The sequence below is a fragment of the Erpetoichthys calabaricus genome, chromosome 1 (genome assembly GCF_900747795.2).
Source record: "Erpetoichthys calabaricus chromosome 1, fErpCal1.3, whole genome shotgun sequence".
Classification (NCBI taxonomy): domain Eukaryota; kingdom Metazoa; phylum Chordata; class Cladistia; order Polypteriformes; family Polypteridae; genus Erpetoichthys; species Erpetoichthys calabaricus.
The window spans coordinates 137394756-137416212 of record NC_041394.2 but is presented as its reverse complement, the minus strand read 5'-3'; the positions used below and the strand labels follow the sequence as shown (position 1 = coordinate 137416212).

The following is a 21457-nucleotide window of genomic DNA, read 5'->3' as shown; positions in this document are numbered from 1 at the left end:
GCTGGAGGGGAAGCCAGTCGTGTCAGAGGAGGCGCTGGAAGAGCGGACGAAATGGCGCGGCGAGCTAACCTTCGGCCGGAGAGGTACGGCGGGAACGGTAAGTTTACTCGATCCCGTACAGCATGTTGGAGGTCCCACCGACAGGATCTGTGCACCCCGTAATCGGAGTCCAAAAGGGGAATCTCCTACAGGAGATGTGGTGAGTGCTGCGTGCAGGGTGAGGGGGATAGCAGGACGTGGGCTGTTAAGTGCCCTGGGTCCTAACGCCCTCTGCCCTAAGCCGGCCGCAGCCTCGAGGCAAGTTAAAGGGACGCAGACGCGACAGGGTCTCTTTTTACGCTATAAGGAGACTCAGTCCGTCACCGCGTCCAAGAGTAAAAGGGGGAGCCAAGGGAAGAATGCCGGTTCCTCCGATAAGGGCAAACGTGAGGCAGGATGCTCACGTTTGGAGAAGGGCCACCCTCTGCGGCTGCAGAGGGCAAACCCACGGAAGGCTGAGGAGATGGGCGCGTGTGCGCTCCCGTCTGGTGTCCCACCACGAGGGGCAAGGGTGCCACGAAAGGGGGGGCCGAGCTGGCAAGCACCGGGGTGCCGGTCAAAAGGGGGAGCGTTGCCCATATAGACGTCAGAGAGACGCCGAGTGGCGGCGTCAGGGCAGCGTCTCCGCCCCTTGTTCTGTCTTCTTGTTTATAGGACCGGGCCCTGGAACGAAGTGTGTCGGCTTCCCGCCGAGGAAAACCTGCCCTCGCGGGATTGGCCGCTGGGCCCAGGGGTCTCAGCTTGCGGTGGGGTACTGTGGCACGCGGCTGGGGGTGGTGCCCAGCCGGGACGCCCAGGAGGACAGGAGGAGGGTCATTCCTCCTCCGTACCACGAGGGGGCGGCCGCCCTGGTTCCTTTGAGGACCACGGGTGCAGGGCTTGGAAGCCCAACCCTGTAGTGGCCCGTGGTCTCCGCCAGGGAGCACCCCCATGCCTGAAGGACCCGGAACCCCAACACTTCCGCCACACCAGGAAGTACTGGGGGGAAGAAGTTTGGGAACACCCGGAGGGCTTCCGGGAATACAGCCGGCACTTCCGCCACACAAGGGAGTGTCTAGGGAGTGTCGGGGATCACCTGGAGCCCATCCGGGCACTTATAAAAGGGGCCGCCTCCCTGCAGAGAAGGACTGGAGTCGGGTGAGGAGTGGACAAGGTTTTGGAGGCAGGAGAGGAGGCGGCCTGACGAGAAGGCAGAGACTGAGTGAGAGCCTGGACTTTGGGGAGATTGGTGCTTTGGCACTGGGTTTGTGCATTTTATTGAACTGTATATTATGTACAATAAACGTGTGGTGGACTTGAATATGGTGTCCATCTGTCTGTGTCCGGGCAGCTTATCACACAGCGATGTGAATCCCTGCGAGACAGCAGCGCTAACACTCCGCCACCGTGTCACCTCCATGTGTGTAATTATTAACAGTGTTCATTATTAAAACTAAATTAACGATTTATCTGTAAAATGTAACATACATTAATGCATTTCATCATGAAAGTGATATCAAGTATAAATCTAAGGATTCTAAATATGCAGAGAGTTGGAATATCATACATTTAATGTGTTCTGTGTGGTGATCTATTGCTGTTTGCCGCTGCTGTCAGGTCAGGAGGAAGCCTCCTTACAGCACTGTACATTATGTTGCTGTTGTGAAGTTGCAAAAAAAAAAAAAAAAACACCACAAAAGATGGTATGTGAGACTTTTAAAATGTATCGTGTGGTGTTATTACGATCGGGAATATGTGATGCTTGAATATAAAAGCACCATGAATGCATTTGTATGTCGCCATTTTGCTTCACCACATCGATCCATTTATCAAACATTGAAGCGCGCACATCAATCCTGTAGGATCCTCAAAGAGGCTTTCTGCCACACGTAGATATTAAACAGAGACTCTGACATCACATTCCAACTTTTATCACACTGCGCCCCCCAACTTTTTGTTGGTACTGCAACTCGCGCACACGTTGCGTTAATTTCTGAGGACGTGTTCAGAAGACGTGTCAACTTAACTCTGGGAACACTTGGCAGCCATGATGCGTGCGCGTTCTGAGTGTGAAGTATAAATGAACCCTAACAGTGACAATTAACAACCAGCACAACAGGCACCAGGGATGATGAAAGCAGCAAAGACTTCAGTGTCAGCCTCTCTAATTATTAAATAATCAATTAAATAACCAGATCACCTGGAAAAGCAGAATGAAAATTAGGTTGAAAATACTGTTAAAAACTTTAAAAAAATGCATATTCCCCAAATAATTGCTTATTACATTTTATTAAAAATCCACCAAACTTAGTTTGTAATTTCTACATTGACTCCAAAACACAGAAACTGGGAAATAATGACTCACTTAATTAGGCTATGAGTTCAATGAAAAACAGAAGTTGGTTGGAACAAAAACCTGCAGCCACAGTGGGTCCCCAGGATTGAGTTTGGGAACCACTGCTCTAGACTGACATTTGTAAACTAATCAGTTAAAGGGCAGCGTACAGAATATATTTTGACATTGTACATTTAATGTTCAATAAGGAAAAGAAAATTTAGTCTCTCGTTGTTTATTAAATTAGTTAACTATGAGTCCAGATTTCTTTAATCATGAAATAGACAAACTACATCATGAAATAGATAAACTACTTTAAGTATTAAACATGATTTAGAAGTTCATACAACAAAGATGACTAAAATAAACAGAATTAATCTGAGTTTAGATCACTCACAATTATAAAACCATTTATAATGAAGCAATGCGTGCTTTTTTTTGCTCATCTTTTTGTTGCTGCGTTATTTAAAAAGAAATGAGAGATTAAGTTTTGTATATTGTATTAAAGCAAAACATTAATTTCTTGGTAAGAAAAAAAACCTGTTGGGAACTTAACATAATAATGAAATAGGACACAAATAGTTTAATTAGTCATTAAGATAAATTCATGCCTTGTGCTCTGATTATGTAATTAGGTGGAATAAAAATCAAAAGGCGCAGATGTGCTGAAGTGCCAAGGTTGTCATCATTTACCTTTAAGAAGAATCTTTTTCGAATATTTGTATTAAATTATTTTGTATGTAATTCAGCATGGTAACATAGTGGTCTGTGCTGTTGCCTCTCAGATGCAGTGCATGGATCTTGGATCCTGCATTAAAGTCCTGCATTGTAGTGACTGCAATTCTCCCTTTTGTTCAGCATGTGTTTTTCTCTCACATCCAAAATGTGTGTTAGGTTAGCTGGCAATACTAAATTGTAAGAATAACTGGGTTCTGCAGTGGGCTGTACCCAGTCCTGGATAGGTTTCTCTTTTGCACACTATCCCTGGACTGGGTTTAGGAGGCTTGACAATATGATTTTGTACATAAAATATTGATTTCTTTACACAAGCTGTGAATACCAAACAAACCAACACTGACACTAGAGCTATGATTAAAGTCAAATACCTTTAAGCCTCCTGTTCTCCTTAACACAGTGTTATAACCAATCTGAATGAGCTTGACAGGACTGTCACAAACTGTGTTTTTAAAAAGAGGAGATAGCACATTATAACTCACCAAGTTCACCAGATTAGAAGCACCCAAGTCTAATTACCTTCCTAATTCATAGGAAAGCTAAGCAGTAAGGGAGTACTCTCACATTTTTTCCACACATGCCTTCTGGTTGTTAGCTTGAATAAAAGAGACAAATTAAAAGTTTGTTTTATTTCTCACCTTAGTTTAGATTTGTCTAATTCTGGGACCTGGTGAGAACTACATGATTGTTAGTTAGGGTCTAATATATAAAACATTGAATAAAAAAGATTGTACTTATTTTTTTCATTATGGCATTTACATTATGATAGAAGAGGGCCCTCGTGTCAGCCCTGTGTGCCCATAAATACACCAAGGAGACCAAAAATGAATTAAAAGTGGCACTTTTATTAACAAAAATATTTACACAAAAAGGAGCATTTAAATTACATATACACAGATAAGAATACCTAAATAGGTCTTGAATTCCCATATGTCTGGCAGAGAGGCTTGCCCACGTATCCTAAACTGTACTCTCTTTTCCTTTCTTTCTAGGCTCTGAGCTTTCTTCCTCCCTCTAGTCAAGTTTTCACAGCAGTCTTTCCACAACTATACTCAATGAATCCCTAGCACTGACGTAGATTTAAACCTCATTCTGGGATCTGGGGCCTGCACTTATTTGCTCCAGGAACACCAGGCTAGAATTCTCTTTACCAGAACCTCACATCTAGCATCCTTGAGCCTGCTGTCGCTCTTAAATGGCTCAGAGTCTAAAGTAGCCCCCGTGAAAGATGCTGTTCTTGGTTTTGCCTACCCTTCTGTTTCTCTGTTTATTGACTCAAATGCACTCACAACAACTGTGGCATAGCAACTCTTCACTGCTTCTACATTCCCATGTCTAGATCTTTTCTTACAAATCGTTTTACTCTTTGTCACCTGGGGACTTTCTGAGGGACCAACATCTGACCTAAGCCATCAGTGTAGTGACTATTAGCATCAAACTATTACCAGCTATTTCTTTTATGGCTTTGCATTTGCTGCAACCTGTTTTACTGGTGTCTGTTTGTTGATCATCTTCTCTCATCTCTATCCCCAACATTTGTTCTATAACCTCTTTTTGTGTTGACATTCTGTGAGATGATTTAAATATTTCCAGTTCCAATCCAAGCTATTGTGGTCTCACTTACTCAAAATTTATATTACTCTAAATATGCTATTACATGAATAAACATATCTCATATGTTTTCAAATACATAACACAACAAGAAATTCAGTTGAACAGAAACTAACTTAATTTAACAAAATCAAGCAGGAGTGGGATGATTGAAGGGAGAAAAGAAAAGATCAAAGAAAAGGAGGAAAGATTAAAGAATAAGTGGAAACTATCTAAAGGAGGAAAGATTAAAGAATAAGTGGAAACTATCTGTTTGCCCCACTGAGTATGATGCACAGTTTCACAACATCTAGATCCTTCCTGTCATGGGGATAGCGTGGTCACATGTCTACTACCTTCAATACTTTCAATATTCTGTTACAGACCTAATTGCCTCTTCCATGGTCACTTTAATTCTGAGTTGTGTCTCTGTCAGGCTTTGCCTTAAATCATTTCCCATCTTCAAACACAAGAGGACACTGATTGGAGCTAAAAACATCTCAGGTTAGGAATGCCCAATGAGTTAGGGGCAAGAAAAGGTCAAAGTGGAAAGTCAAGGTGTCTTAAAAAGGGATGAAAACCTTAATCAAGAACAATAGGGATTGAAATTAGTTTATTTATTAATTCATTAATGTATTCATATAATTTTTATTGTCATGCAGCTGCCTTCTTGTGTCTTACTAACGCCACTGTCATTATCCAATCTATGTCTACATTAATATCAGGCATATTTGCCATTTTCACAGAGGTGCAAACAAGACTATAAATTACGACTCTGCTTAATCTGTACCACTGATGTGGGATGTTTAATGACATTAGATGATAGTTCATCTTACTCAGGAGCATATGGAGGTTGACTTTTTGATTATTAACAAAAAAATCTTTTGAGTTTTATTTTGAAAGATTTTCTGGCTTTGTTAATATATTGACAAGAGTATGCTTCACGATAACAAATTAAGAAAGAGTGTGTTGAACGTTAATGTGTATCTGCAATATTTGTAATCAAATGTGACTGGCAGCTTAACAAATTGTAAAAAAATATATTTACACTGATAATAAACTCTTCATCATCCAATCAAATCAGAACACTGCAAATCCAAAAAAACATTAGCACCCGAATAAAAATTATACCATACACACTGAAAGTTGGAGAGCAGCAGGTATATGGAAAGGGACATTGAGCAGCTAATTCCTGAGAGGGAAGGTCAGATACACAGCCAAACACAGAGGGGCAGTGGCCAATTGGCTGCTAAGAGCTGTCAGACCATGAAGACTATAATAATTCAAGTTCCCCTAACAACCGTAAGTGACCGGCAGTACTCCTTATATTCTTTTCCAAGGTCATTGAGGGATTAGGATTATCTCAAACTAGGAATAATAGACAACAACAATGCTGTAAAGAGACAAAGTAATAATACAGGTTCTTTTGTTGATACAACAGATGAGGCATCCGAAAGAGTATTACCACAAAAACTGGCAATAGTGTTCCATGAGTCACCATTATCCACATGCAAGTTGGAGAGTTAATCACTGGTTACCCTAGGTGTCGCTTAACATGATAAATTATTAAAAGTTATTTAATTAGAGCCTTTAAGAGCAAAATAGCAGATCAAGGCTCTTGAGCATGCAGGCAGGAACATTGCTAGAAAACCAAAGGGATTAAGGAGGAAGCATCGGTAGGCTGAGAGCTTAACAAGAAGAGAGACATCTGGATGACTGGAAACCTTAAAGGAAAAGCATGTCAGCTGCCGTCCTGTTTAAGAAGGGTTCTTAACAACTGTTTCAATAGGCTTATACAGGTCACTAAAAAGGTATTTGTTCTGTGGATTTTGCTTTGTAATACTGTCCTATCATTCACACTATTTTTTCCAATACTAAAAATGTATGCAGTTAAAAAAATGTGTTATCTGTAAAACAGTGTATGTTTAAATGTTGCACATGGTCATGTTTCACTACTTAGTAAACTTATAGTTATCTCAATAAAAAGCCAGTTCAAATCCTGTTACTGCCACAACAGATTCTACTCTGTTGGGTCCTTGAGCAAAATCTGTAACCTGAAAATTGCTCTAGGGGTGCTGTACAATGGTTGACCCTACGCTCTGACTCCCACAGGTCATGAGAAAAGACAATTTCCCCTCAAGGAATTAACAAAAAATAGCAAATCAAATTTAAAAATCAAAAAACATGTAGATTAAATATATGTGCAAACAAATGTATATTAAATTAACAGAGACATATTCAATTTCTATCTGGAGCTTAATTCAAGCCTTTTTAGTTAGATGAGATGATGCCTTTACTTAAGTCAACTTAGAAGGTCAAGATTGTTTTTTTTTTTTTTTTTAAATGGGGACAAAGGCAGTTTACTCACCCAGAAACACACACTACATCAAGACATATGTGTTGAAAATGACGAATTTTGATGGAAAAGTCAGCATATCAGCTACTATGTCACAATTTTAGCCTGAATTTTTAATCTTCAAGGTAGCCTCTATTTTTTCTAAATAGTACACATATACTGATTACCAGAAGCAGGGGTGAAGGGTACATTAGCTAAGTAGATATGTGTTTTCTATTAAATCAAAGCAAGTTTTGTACTTTATACATTCTTGCCTATCATGGTCTTGGAGAGTGGGGATGTTTGTCACACATGAAGTAGGAATCTCACTCTTCTTTGTTCACAAGGCAAAACTACAGCTGCTATATACCGATACTACTATTACTATTATACTCAGTGGTTACTTTATTAAGTACAGCCTTTCATTATTATAACTAGCCTGCTTCTCCAAATGACCATTTGGTAGCTGGTAGACTTGGCTAAACGTTTAGTTATGGTTTGACAAACATTACAATGGGCATGAGACATAATTAAATGGGTGTAATTGTTTTTGTCAGTTGTGGTGGATTCCAGTATCTCAGAAACAGCTGACACCTAGGCTTTTCATGCACTGCAATATAGTGTGCAGCAAATATAATCAACGATGAGTATCCTACTATGATTTATACTTTTAATTGGTTATTCTAAATCATGCAGTTATTTGCTATATTTCTACATTCTACATATGGTTTTTAGCTTCCATGTAAAAGTGTTTTATGTTGTATTGAGAATATCAGACACTAAATGAGGTGCATTTCGCAGGGAAATTAAAACAAAGAAAATCATAGCTTGCCGGCTCAGGAATTTCTGAATGAGAAAAATTTTTTAAAAATTTACAAAAAATATTGTAATACCTGAAAAAAGATGGTAAATGGGCTGCTGTGTAATAAACAATACAGCTACTGTCTTGTGTCTTCATGAGTTGATATTTCTGAGTCCTGCCTTCTTGTAAGTCATCATGTCTTTCAGCTTTTGGACCCATTTTAGAGCAAAGACAAGAGAGATCAGCTAAGGACTCACATTTAAAAGCCAGACATGAAACTTGTCTAAATCGCAGCAGTGCCAGATACTCATGCAGTAAGCTTGATGATAATATGAGGGTCATCGTCTTTGTAACTCCTTGCATATTCCAATTTAAAGGATTAAAAGTGAAGCACTTTTTTGTCCTAATATTCCCATGTTTTTGTTATCAGCTACCTCTTTTGAGGTTTTTTCAGCAGAATTATTTTGGACTACCACTAGACAAATTACAAAAAAAAAAAACAGTGTTTGGGGAGACTGTGCCCCTTACAAATTGCATATAGTCTCTACAGTTTACAGAAAATTGTGCAATAAATATATATATTCAGTGAATGGTAGTTCTGTGAGCAAAACCAACTTGTTAATGAAAGGGGAATGGCCAGACTCATTTAACCAAACGGAAACGCCACAATACTCATAACATTTCTTCACAGCACTGATGTTAATAGGGTTATTACCAAATTTACATCATATCGGACCATGAAATTGATGGCCTATAGATGATTGCTGTTGGAACTGCTAGGGTGAGGCTACAATGGATGATAGACAATTGGAACATTGTTGCCTGGTCTAATGAATTTCTGTTTTTGCAAGTAGGAATCCATAGATCCATTCTGCATTGTGGCAACAACACAATGTGAAGATGTGAGGGGTGTGTTCCTGGCACGTATTATTAAGCCACCTATTGACAAATTAGTATTATGACAATGTAGAAGCAGAAGGATAATGTGAAATTTTGCAAAAAAAAAAAAAAACACGAAGTAGCTTTGACAAATATGAAAGGAAGTCTAGTTTACTACATTGACAATCAACAGATCTCAGTCCAATAAAGCTCTTTCTCATAAAGTGGAGCATAAGACACTCTTGTGTCAGCATGAACCACAGAGCCATAATCGCTAAGTAATTCTTGCAGTGACATTTTATATCCATACCTCTAAGAATTCACTCTGTTCTATAGGCAAAAGGGTGTCTTGCCTATTGCTAGATAGGTGTACTTGATAAAGTGGCCATTGAGCACAATTGTATGACTCACATTATAAAAATCTAATAACAAATTGGACCCAACACTGTATTCTACCTTATAAAATTATCTTCAGGCAAAATTATTACAGTATTAATAGATGGTGTGGTTAATGTTTTCTACCTCCTGAAACTAATATAATAAGTGTTTAAAAGACAATAATTAGCATAACTTTTTTTTTTTTTAAATCGGCCGCAAAACTCTTGAAAACTGTAAAAATGTCAAAACTGAAACAACCATGGAAAATATGTAGAAATTGATTAATAAAAAAATATTTGTTAAGAAAAATGAAAAAGAGATGCTAGAATTCTTGAAGTCATCATAGCCATAAACATAAGCTTTTTAACCCCAAATGGGATTATTATCAGAGCTATTGTGCTAGAATTCACTCCAAAAAATCTTTCAGCTCCTAACAGTCAGAAACAGTTAATAGCGTAATTAACAATAAAAACAAAACTAACATACATTGATGATAATCATCCATCACTCCAAAGCAAAATCAAACTGATTTTTGATAAGTACAAAATAAATAAAAACATCTCTCCAGATATGCTATACGGTAAATCCAAAACCAATCTGATTGCTGTTTTGTGCTATTTGAGAAGCAGGTGGGCTGGAATATGGGCATTCTGTTGACAAAACAGGCTATTTAATTCCCATATGTAAAACTTCAGGACACATTATATACTTGCTTTTTTCTTCTGAGTGTTCTACTTAGTACAAATTTTTCCTGGTTCAGTTACTAGGATATCTGTTCTGTTGGCCTCAACTGGATGTCACCAATCTGTACATATGGAGGGGCACTAAGTACATAAATAACAGCAGCAGCTATATCTTCAGCCTTTAAACATCTGAGATTTTCATAAGTAGCCGCTGCTTTTTCTGGATCATTTTTGTACAGTCGAAAAGCAAATTCTGTTTCCACCAAACCTGGAGATATAGCTGTAGCTCTTATGTGGTTATTGACTTCTCTTAGTTCCTGGCGGAGGCCCTCTGTCAGTGCAGTAACTGCATACTTGGTTGCTGAATAGAAGTGTAGATAGGACTGAGGCACCACTCTATGGCCAGACATGCTATTAATATTTATAATGTGACCATCATCAACATTCCGCTCCTTCATAGACTGATAGGCCTCCCTGGTACAAATTGAAAGAGCCAGAATGTTCACATCTATCATATTCCTCCAGTTCTTTGTTTTGCCTGAAAGAAGTGGCTCCGCATGAGCAAGGCCAGCATTATTGATGCATACGTCCACTCCTTGGTGAAGGGTCTTGATGGCAGAAAACATTGAAAGAATCTCCTCTTCAATGGACAGGTCACATTTGTAAGGGAATAGTGTTCCAGCATAACCAGCACTCTGGCACTCAGCCTCCAGTTTCTCTATTTTATCCACATTCCTAGCACAGGCTACCACCTTCATACCATGCTGGACTAAAGCCCGGGCAATGGCCGCACCAATTCCCACCGAAGCCCCGGTCACCAGAGCCACTCTGCCTTTCCAGCGTTCCATCTTGTTAAAAGCAATGAGCAAGAGTCTGTAATGAAATAAAAGTGTATTATAAGAGCTTTCCCTTATAATATGCACATAAAGGATTAAGTTACAAATATTACAGGTTTTAAAGGTACATTTTTGTCATGTGTACAGAATATAGTGACATTTTTGCTTGCATATGCGAATTACCATGCAGCACTTTGTCACACTCTGCTGGAAAGACACATTTCCTTTCCACATTTCCATTATATAGTATTTTGGATACTCACATTTTACAATGTTTTTGTGTATTTTGGATACTCACATTTTATGTTTCTATTCCTGATTTTACCACAGGGGATAAACACATTTACTGCATATCTATCTAGATTGCAGTAACTGCAAAAATTCAGTACTTATCAAACACCACACAATGATTTCCTAATAGATGAATAAAACCTTTATCGTGTATCAATAATAAAAAAATACAGTAAACAGTAATTATCATTGACTTATACTGAATTGATTCATACCTGAGATGACAGATGTTAAAAAAAACTGCTTCACAGCAACCTGCCTTAGTGATGGCTCTATCAAGAATAATGTATAAACAGGAAGCCCTGCCCCTCTCAAGTCAAATCAGGCTATACCAGTTCAGTTTAGAGAGGTAGATTCACAGATATTAGTAACAGAGCTGTAAGCAGAACAATGACCCAGTTACACATGGTATGCTCTTTTTCTGCATGAAATTCAGTGCAACAAAAGTACTTTGTGACATACTGCACTGTTTCTGAATGGACTATAACAATGTGGCCACAGGGGGGCCACTCAGTGAATCAAGACAAAGGACTGCAAAATCTTCGATACAAAGTCTGCTTACATATTTATTTTTTTCTTCTGTGTGGATTTTCTCTGTCCTTAGTCAGTTCATTTCATCTCTGGGATGCATGAAGCAATTTCTCACGTAAGTTCTTGCCTCACTAAACAAACTCCTTCATTGTTCTCCCTTCTTTTATAATCCCTGGAGGGGCTGACCAAAAAGGGGTGATCCTCTTCCATCCCTCTATGAACTTCTTAGTTGCGACTAAAGTCCCCTGCTTCTTGTTGTTCTTCATGGGTGTGTCCTGTGTCCCTCCCTTCTGCTTCCTTTGTGTGGAGAGAAGAGGAGAGGCTCTAAGGCATTTAACATTGGTAGCCTTTTATTGCACTCTTCCTTTTGTTTCCTGTGTGCAAAAAATATAACAACAGAAAAAATAATTTAATAAATAAAAACATTGAAGTCTTATTTATACAGTTTTTTCTTCACTAACAGTGTTGAAATGCTGACTGCATTGTTTGCATGTGTGAGATCTCAGCCTGTTTCCTGTTTTATTTGCCTCCTGGTTGTGTGCTTTGAAATGCAAGACCCACCTGTAGCCATGATGGGTCAGACATATAAGTAAGAATTTCATTGTTCATGTGACAATAAACCTGAACTTGACTGTATGTGTCATAGATGAACAGCAACTTCCATATTATACAAGGCATTTTATTCCAACACATTATGTCATTTTGGTTATTTGCTAATATTCATCTACTTGGTCCAAGGACCAGATCTAGTCCAAGCAGAATCGCAAGGCTGGAACACATTTTAAATTGAAATTATTGCACAGCACACACACACACACACACACACACACACACATACATACACCAAAAGGGTTACACAGTATGAGAAACTGAGAAGATTAATTTGCTTTAGTCCTCTATTTCATTTGTGTAAGACAGAACAAATTCATACCAGCTTTATTTCTAAATTATATTTGGTATACATTTTTAACCTGATCTGTTATATTGCCTAGTTTTTTCAGCAGTCATACACGATTTTCAAGCCACTTTCATGCTGAATATCTACACATATTTCAAAGACATAACTTCAGACTTTGCCATATGTAAATTACAAGCCTAACAATTTTAAGCTGCTAATTGGGTTCCGGATGCCACAGCAGCCATAGTGACTAGCAGTTCTGCCTCACAGCTCCAGCATCCTGCATTTGATTCCTGCATAAATGTATTGTCTGGTTGGAGTTTATACATCCTCTATATGTACCCTGGCTTATTAATCGCATCCCCAAAGTTATGTAATGATCAGTAATTTGTTGATTCCAAACTTGCTCTGTGTGGAGTATGGATGTGTTTGAGTCAGTGAACCTTGTGAATATGTGATGTCCAATGAGGGATGGTTCCTGCCTTACACACAATGCTGCTTGGGTTGGTTTTGGAACTCTGACTAGATCAGGCAGACTTTAATGTAACAATATTTTCAAATCTGATTAATCCAATCTAGGGTCACAGTGCTCCAGAGCCTATCCCAGCAGCATCAGACACAAGGCAGAAATCAGCTCTGGACTGGGCGCTACTTCATCACAGATGTTTGAAAATATTACATATTACAGTATGTCTTTTTTTTTACAATGTATGTTAGCCATGTCCAGTTTCATAATAGAATCTGAAGAACAGCTTTCTATTTTTATTTCAGTAACATGAAAAAATGTGCTGAGACTAATTTTTAAACAGCCAAAAAGAATATTCATATAATATAGAAATATATATAATATTCATAAAATATAGAAACAAAAAACATTAAACACATTTAAAGACCATCTAATAGCCTCACAATAAATACAAGTACAGTATCTATGACAACTGCAAATGTCCTGTGTGTGTTCCGCCCCACATAATTTGTTGCATGTCATGTGACATCTCATGAGATCATATAATGAATAGAACCTTATAAGCATGATACCTTTAATGGAGCTGTCTATTGGTTTATAGGTTTATAAGGTTATTATGGTCACATTTACAGATTATAGTGAAATTCTTACCTACATTTATTCATATGAGATCACAGTTTGTACAGCACTATAAACAGTAAATGCTTTTTTCTTTTGTAGTTAACAGAGATAAAAAAATAAAATTAGAAGGACTGGTTTAAAACTGACAGTGTTCATCTGCCCGATTCACAATGTTTTCACTTAATATGCTTTTTTTCTAAAGTATCACACAGTATAAAGGCAATTTTTTATTACTTGTTGTTCTTTTCCAGGTCACTTCATTATTATTTGCATTGCCTATTCCATCTTATATAAACACAAATACTCAAAGAATGTTAAATACAAGGGAATTTATTATGACTGTTTGCTTCCATCTACAGGTAGAAAGATATCTGGCAATTAGGAAGGGGAATTTGCCATTTTTTGATTACTTGTGTACTTCGCCACTTCTCTGGTTCTTCATTATTTTTGCAATTTGGACCCCCTCTTCCTTTTTTTGTCTGTCCTATTTTTGTTTGTTTTATATTTGTAATTTTACCCCAGCCTCATACCCTAATTTATTTTTTTCTGCAGAGGTGGGGATTAATCTGTAATTACAGGAATACTCCAACCAAAAATTATATTTTTTAATGTTACAAATTAATGTGATGTTTTAATGCAAAAATGAGATAAAACAAGGTTCAAAAAACAGAAGTCTATAGCATCAAACAACAGCCAGCAATATCAAAATGTCTATAATAAAATCCCACGTTATTCGTGTCACATAATCCACATACCAGTTCATCTAGCTGTATGCTCGCAACATCTCAAACGCATGTGTTTTTACTAAAATTTAGTTAAATCAGTAGTATTTGAATTGAAGTCCCGATCCAGACAAATACATTCATTGGTCTCAAGTCCAGCCCAGTAACAGGTTATTCTTTGGCAAGTAGTGCATTTCACGTGATACTGAGAGATGTTTACTACTTAAGGTTAACAGTTAAAGAAAAATGAGTGTAAATATTACCAGCAATAGAATATGCCTCTGGTTTGTGCATATCAGTTTCAACAAGCAGAAGGTGAGTTCACCAGTGCAGTTTCACAACCTGCCCCAAAATAATCCAGATGTAATTTCAGTTGTGTATATGAATATAAATGTAATGACTGGAGGTGGGTCTACAATGCAAATGCTCATTTCAGTCTAGTGAGTGCATTTTCTTCATGGAAACATTTTCCAAAAGCGAGTTGTTTAATAACATTTTAGTAAAAATACACATATTTGGGAAGTTGTGAGCACTGGGCAGGATCGCTTGACTTGTGGAATATGCAGCATGGCTAATGTGAAATGTCTTCTGGAAATTTTGAAGTTTTTTTCTGTTGTCTGAAGTTTGTCACATTGAGTTCTATTTTTTCTGATTTTTTTTAAATCTCTGACCTTAATGAAAACATCAGATTAAATATTTTTCTCAGCCATCATTAGGGCTGCATTTACCTGAGAGGTCTATATAAGGACCTTAGTTGCCTCAGTGTGGAGCTGAGGCATTATTTCTTCACAACTGTGTTTTTCAGCTCTCATTTGTGATCATCATTTAATGTGTGTAATGTGTTTCAAATGTTCAGTTGCTGATTTTATGTTTACTTTGTTCATATTCTTTGTTAACAGTTTTGACTATTTTGTTTCTTTATGTCAATGTGTATTTTGTTGTGTTCCTTGTGTTATGCTGTGATTCCCCAAGACATGGGGCTACCTGCCCATTACTTTCAGGGGACTGATAACCCAGACAGCAAATGGACACAGTTCCAGATATGGCCCGAATATACTACAGCATCAGGACCAGATCTGGCATACAGACCCGGTCCAGTGTCTTTTTGCACAATAGCCCAATACTGGCACAGATCTGGATATTTTACCTGGGCCGGATTTAGACCAAAGCTGGACCAGCATCAAATAATTTTGTTAAAATCCAGGCCTTTTCTGGTACACATCCATTACAGTACCAGACTGACTCTGTGCCAGATCTGGCCCCAGTAGAGTTCTTAAAATTACCTCAGCTTCTAATCTGGATAAGACAAAGAGAGCTAACTTCTGCTGAAATGTTAAAAAATCTAGATGAAATAGTGACCCTGTCTTAATGAATGAGTAATACACGGTCACCCTTCTAATATTTAATTATACCTAATTATGCCTTGGTCTGTAAGAACAGCCTTCAGGCAGTCAAGGAATGGACTTTTGACATGGTGTCAAAAGCATTCTATAGAGATGCTGGCTTATTTCAACTCCAGATGAGCTGAGAGAGTATACCTTTGTGGGTTGCAATTTCCAAACACACAGCATGAAAAAACAAGAAACAAATCCTTTAACTCATGGCATACTTAATTTATAGTGATATCATCTACCAGCACTGTTAAGTGAAATAGTATTTTCTTCTCCATATTCTCTCCAACCATACAATTTAAGTGTGTTGTATCAAAAGTTAAGAAGAGAAAAATAACTGAATGGCAACCTTCTGTATATAACTGGTTTATTTATTGTCATGTTATGTAAACTCTATGCAATTGCATGGATCAAAAGCTGCCGACTGTAATTAGAATAATAACTTTAATGTCACTGTGCTCTGTACAAAAAAATATTTTATAAATCCACTCACATGTACAGGCCAGGATACAGTTAGCACACAGGGGCTCTCAGCATTTAGAACTGCTAGGCAAGCATTTGAAGAGAGAAAGTTACAACTATGAAAATGGGCATTGTACTATTTCCCTTGCCTTGTTTGGAACCTAAGTAAGGGCCTGCACGTGGAGAAAACAGTATAAAAGACTTGGACAGCAGCCAAAAGCCTTGAAGCCGACGGATGGATGGGTGATAACGTCATCCATCCTGAAAATCCTTCCATTGCAGCGACGAAAAATGGCAGACTGTACACATCAAGATCCCACCTTGATAATGTCTTGCTATGGCTTCATTTCGTGTGTAATGCCACGTAAATCGTCATTAAAGAAAGCTAAGTTATTTTCTATTATGTGATTTCTTACCACCATATCACTATGGGAGGGATATCGCCTTTTAATATTATATCTATATAGTTTCGGGTTACTTAAACCCGATTAACCCAATTAAAACCCAATTAAAAAAGAACTTATTCCAACTAGGGAGCTAGCGCCCCCTACAGGGAACACCAACATACAACTACAATTCCAAAGAAACATAATATATTAATATATTGAGCATTTTAACAGTTTAACTATCCAATAACATGGTTAAAATATAGAAATATAAAATGGATTCATTTACACAATAGTGTAGGGTGCTTACAAAAATGAAGAAATTCTATCCAAAACAATAAAATAGCAATAAACTTGACTACTAAAGTGTATTTACATCGGTCCTTATTCAGAAGGCACTGCTGCCTGCACTCTCCTGAAGCGCTCCTTGCGACCTCCACCATGGTCAGATGCCAAACTGAACCACTTAATGGTAACTTTATTAATGTCCACATTTGTGGCTTTAGCTGCCACATGCCTCTGGCAAACTGCACCTACAGGCAAACAGAAAAACAATTATCAGAAACATTAAATAGCAAAATGTTGCTTTAAGGCACTTTTCACAGTAATAGAAATGGTGAAATAAGGGTTCGGCACTTGCACTACTGCATAATGACCACAGAGCAAAGCTTTTTCAATACAGTATAATATAACAATTTTATACAAAATTAGACTATTTTAATATAATTGGACTTGTTGATACTTGGTTTTGGTTGCCATTTGACTGAAGGCCCATTTTTCATTCACTCCCTTCCAGTTTATCTTTTTTGCAACATCATCTGCAAAAATATGTGAAAGAATATTCCAAGAGACATTCTTGGCATCTTGTCCTCCAATAGATACCAGTACAGAAATCTACAAGGACAAAAGGTAATATACAGGCAGTGGTTTTAGAATTAAAATACTAAAATATATGCAAAAACAGCATCAATGGTCCCTCTCAAGCATATGTCTTTTGACTTTGACATGATGATTGCCATTCAGACAAATACTGCTAAAACGTTGCACTTTCCAAAGTAAAAAAAGAAAAACATAGCTGAATATTCATTTCATAGTTAACCATAATGTTAAGCTTGTTAAAATCATCCACTTCCTCCAAGGAGTGTAAAGGACACTGGACCTCCTCAGGCATCTCAGGTGAGCATTCAATGTTTAGCTGCCCAGATAGTGAACTGATCATGACAGCCAATTGTGACAGTTGGTGCTTCATATGTTCAAGCAATATGAGGATATGAAGATCTGCAGCTGAAAAATAAATGCCAACAACAAAATATAAAAAGGGTACTATTAATTTGAATACTTTGTCCTTTACTTTATTGGAAAAGGCAATGGATCCTACTCCTGCACTTTGGAACAAACACAATTCTCACATATGTTAGAATATCCTTTGGAACATATAAAATTTGATATCTAAAAACCAAAACACTAAAAATCAAGGAATATACTAGCACAAATTGAACATGGCAACAAATTTCGTAACATAACTAATAACTTCTTGAATTATGCCCCTATATGTTCAGAAGGTTGATGAATATGTGAAACGAGTACAATCAATAGTCTGATCGTAACTTACCAGTGCAAGGTATTGGTTCTGTTCCACATCGACCCACTCTGTAAGTAGGCCTGAAGAGTTCAGAAGTATTTTACACTTTTGGAAGGCTCCTGGAAGTTAGTTGAGATGGATTTTCAGAGAACCATCGTGACTGGTAAAGAGGTGGCACCTGAAGCAAAGAGTGTGGTGGAGAGTGACAAGGTGGTACAGATGGTAAAGGTGGTGATGGCATCTGAGGTTCAGAATGTGGGGATAACTTGTGAGGTCCAGTTGACTGTCAAGGCTTTGAAGATCTTGTCAAGGGAAGTTCACTTCATGTTCACTTTCATAGTCAGTGTCCCCATAGTAGTGGCTGTTTACAGAAGATTAAATGTGCACATATTACTCAAAGCAAAGGTTTCATACATTCAACAAAATAATAATAATTATTTTTTGCATTTATATAGCGCTTTTGTCACTACTCAAAGCGCTTAGCAATTGCAGGTTAAGGGCCTTGCTCAAGGGCCCAACAGAGCTGAATCCCTTTTGGCATTTTTTACGGGATTCGAACCTGCAACCTTCCGATTGCCAGTGCAGATCCGTAGCCTCAGATCCTCATCATCTGAATCCAATTCTGAAGTTTGACAAATTAAAGACTTCTTCATCCCTTGCTATGCAGACATGTAATCTCCTAAAAGGGTTTCAAAAAGTTAATGGCAGGTGATGTATGCAATGTGCAATTTAACATTATCACTTCTGTGATCTCTTAAATCACTACCACCTAGGCCACATTTACACCTGGCATTCATATACAGGTAAAATTCCATTACAATGAACTGCCAGGGACCTAAAAAATATTTTGTTGTAATGAAAATTTCGTAGTAATGAGATTCTGTATTTGTCACTATAGTGCTTTCTTTAACTTGTGTCCAGGCATTTGCAATCATTCCAATAGCTTCTTTCGCGTTAATTTTAATCTCCTCCTGTCTACAAGTTATGCCGATGAGAATTTTTCTGAGCATTTCCTTGCGATAATACACTTTCAGGGTGCGAATGATGCCCAAATCCAATGGCTGAAGCACTGCCGTGCAATTGGGTGGGAGTAATTCAACGCGAACATTATCTAAATGTGGAAGCATGTTGTGGGCAGCACAGTTATCAATCAGAAGCCAAATCCTTTTCTTCTTCTTCATATTGTTAGGTTTCTGGACTCTTTTGGGATCCCCCACCCAAAGGGAACGACACGCTGAAGTACGTCCCGAAGTGTGATTGCCGCGTCTGTGGAAAATTGTTTATCCGTTGCCGGGGCAAGGCAACAGCAGGCTCACAGCGCTGCAGTGAGGCGCTGCAGAAGCAAATCCTAAAAGATCATGGTGACGATATAAGTCCCTCTCTTGCACCCCAAAACACAAGGCTGAGTCTCAGTACTTTAGCAAAACCAGCTTTATTCAGCTTGAAACAGGAACAGCAGGGTTATTTAATGTAGCATGATCTGCCACTCTCCTGTACATAGACACAGCAGTCAGGCAGGGTTGTGGCTAGGTTAGCAGCCAAATAATACAGTTCTTTGCATCACCCATTGATATCTTTTCTGTTTGCTTCGGTGGCAAGCCTCATCAGAGCTATGAGACTTCTATTGCCCCGGCAATGGATAAACAGTCTTCCACAGACACGGTGACTGCACTTCGGGACGCTCTTGTGTGTGTTGTCCAGTTGGGGGAGGTCCCAAGAGAATTTAGAAACCTCACATTTTTTTGAATGAGTGCCGCATTAATAGGAATGTTTCTTGCATGAGCATCACTGAACCACATAAAAACGGCTTTTTCAACATCTTCAAATGCAGCAGTTCGCTTATGTTTGCAACCCAAGATTCTTCATTTTTTGCTAGGCCTTTCAAGGAAGTTGACATTGTCGATGGCGAAATTCCGAATTCACTGGCAACGTTTTTTTCTTTTTGCCGTTCTTATATGAATGGTTATAGTTTTTTGGTGTCTGCTGTTTCTATAGGAGGGTGACAATGAGTTAAATTCAATCCATCCTATTCCGTTTATCCGAGATCGGGTCGCAGGGGCAGCAGCTTGAGCAGAGATACCCAGACTTCCCTCTCCCCGGCCACTTCTTCTAGCTCTTCCGGGGGAATCCGAAGGTGTTCCCAGGCCAGCTGAGAGACATAGTCGCTCCAGCATGTCCTGGGTCTTCCCTGGGGCCACCTCCCAGTTAGACGTGCCCAGAACACCTCACCAGGGAGGCATCCAGGAGGCATCCTGATCAGACACCCGAGCCACCTCATCTGACTCCTCTCGATGCAGAGGAGCAGCGGCTCTACTCTGAGCCCCTCCCGGATGACTGAGCTTCTCACCCTATCTTTAAGGGAAAGCCCAGACACCCTGCGGAGGAAACTCATTTCAGCTGCTTGTATTCACTATCTCGTTCTTTCGGTCACTATCCATAGCTCATAACCATAGGTGAGGGTAAGACCATAGATCGACTGGTAAATTGAGAGCTTTGCCTTTTGTCTCAGCTCCTTTTTCACCACGACAAACTGATGCAGAGCCCGCAGCACTGCGGATGCCGCACCGATCCGCCTGTCGATCTCACACTCCATTCTTCCCTCACTCGTGAACAAGATTCCGAGATACTTGAACTCCTTCACTTGGGGCAGGATCTCGCTCCCAACCCCGAGGGGGCACTCCACCCTTTTCCGTCTGAGGACCATGGTCTCGGATTTGGAGGTGCCAATTCCCATCCCAGCCGCTTCACACTCAGCTGCGAACTGATTCAGATTAAGCTCAAGATCACGGCCTGATGAAGCAAACAGGACAACATCATCTGCAAAAAGCAGTGACCCAATCCTGAGTCCACCAAACTGGACCCCCTCAACGCCCTGGCTGCGCCTAGAAATTCTGTCCATAAAAGTTATGAACAGAATCAGTGACAAAGGGCAGCCCTGGTGGAGTCCAACTCTCACTGGAAATGAGTTCGACTTACTGCCGGCAATGCGGACCAAGCTCTGACAACGATCGTACAGGGACTGAACAGCCCTTATCAGGGGATCCGGTACCCCATACTCTCGGAGTACCCCCCACAGGATTCCCCAAGGGAAATGGTTGAATGCCTTTTCCAACTCCACAAAACACATGTAGACTGGTTGGGCAAACTCCCATGCACCCTCCAGGACCCAGCTAAGGGTGTAGAGCTGGTCCATTGTTCCGCAACCAGGACGAAAACCACACTGTTCCTCCTGAATCCGAGGTTCGACTATCTGATGGACCCTCCTCTCCAGGACCCCCGAATAGACTTTTCCAGGGAGGCTGAGAAGTGTGATCCCTCTGTAGTTGGAACACACCCTCCAGTCCCCCTTTCTAAGGAGGGGGACCACCACCCCGGTCTGCCAATCCAGAGGCACTGTCCCTGATGTCCATGCGATGCTGCAGAGGCGTGTCAACCAAGACAGTCCACAACATCCAGAGCCTTGAGGAACTCCAGGCATATCTCATCCACCCCCAGGGCCCTGCCACCAAGGAATTT

At 39.4% G+C, this 21457-nt stretch overlaps 1 protein-coding gene across 1 annotated transcript; it reads right to left on the bottom strand.

The window, feature by feature from the left end:
* Positions 1-8948: 8948 nt before the first annotated feature.
* Positions 8949-10618, bottom strand: LOC114646047 (dehydrogenase/reductase SDR family member 11-like). Its single transcript, XM_051920823.1, has one exon. The coding sequence runs from the start codon at positions 10601-10603 to the stop codon at positions 9836-9838; it is 768 nt and encodes a 255-aa protein (XP_051776783.1). The 5' UTR covers positions 10604-10618; the 3' UTR covers positions 8949-9835.
* Positions 10619-21457: the final 10839 nt, after the last annotated feature.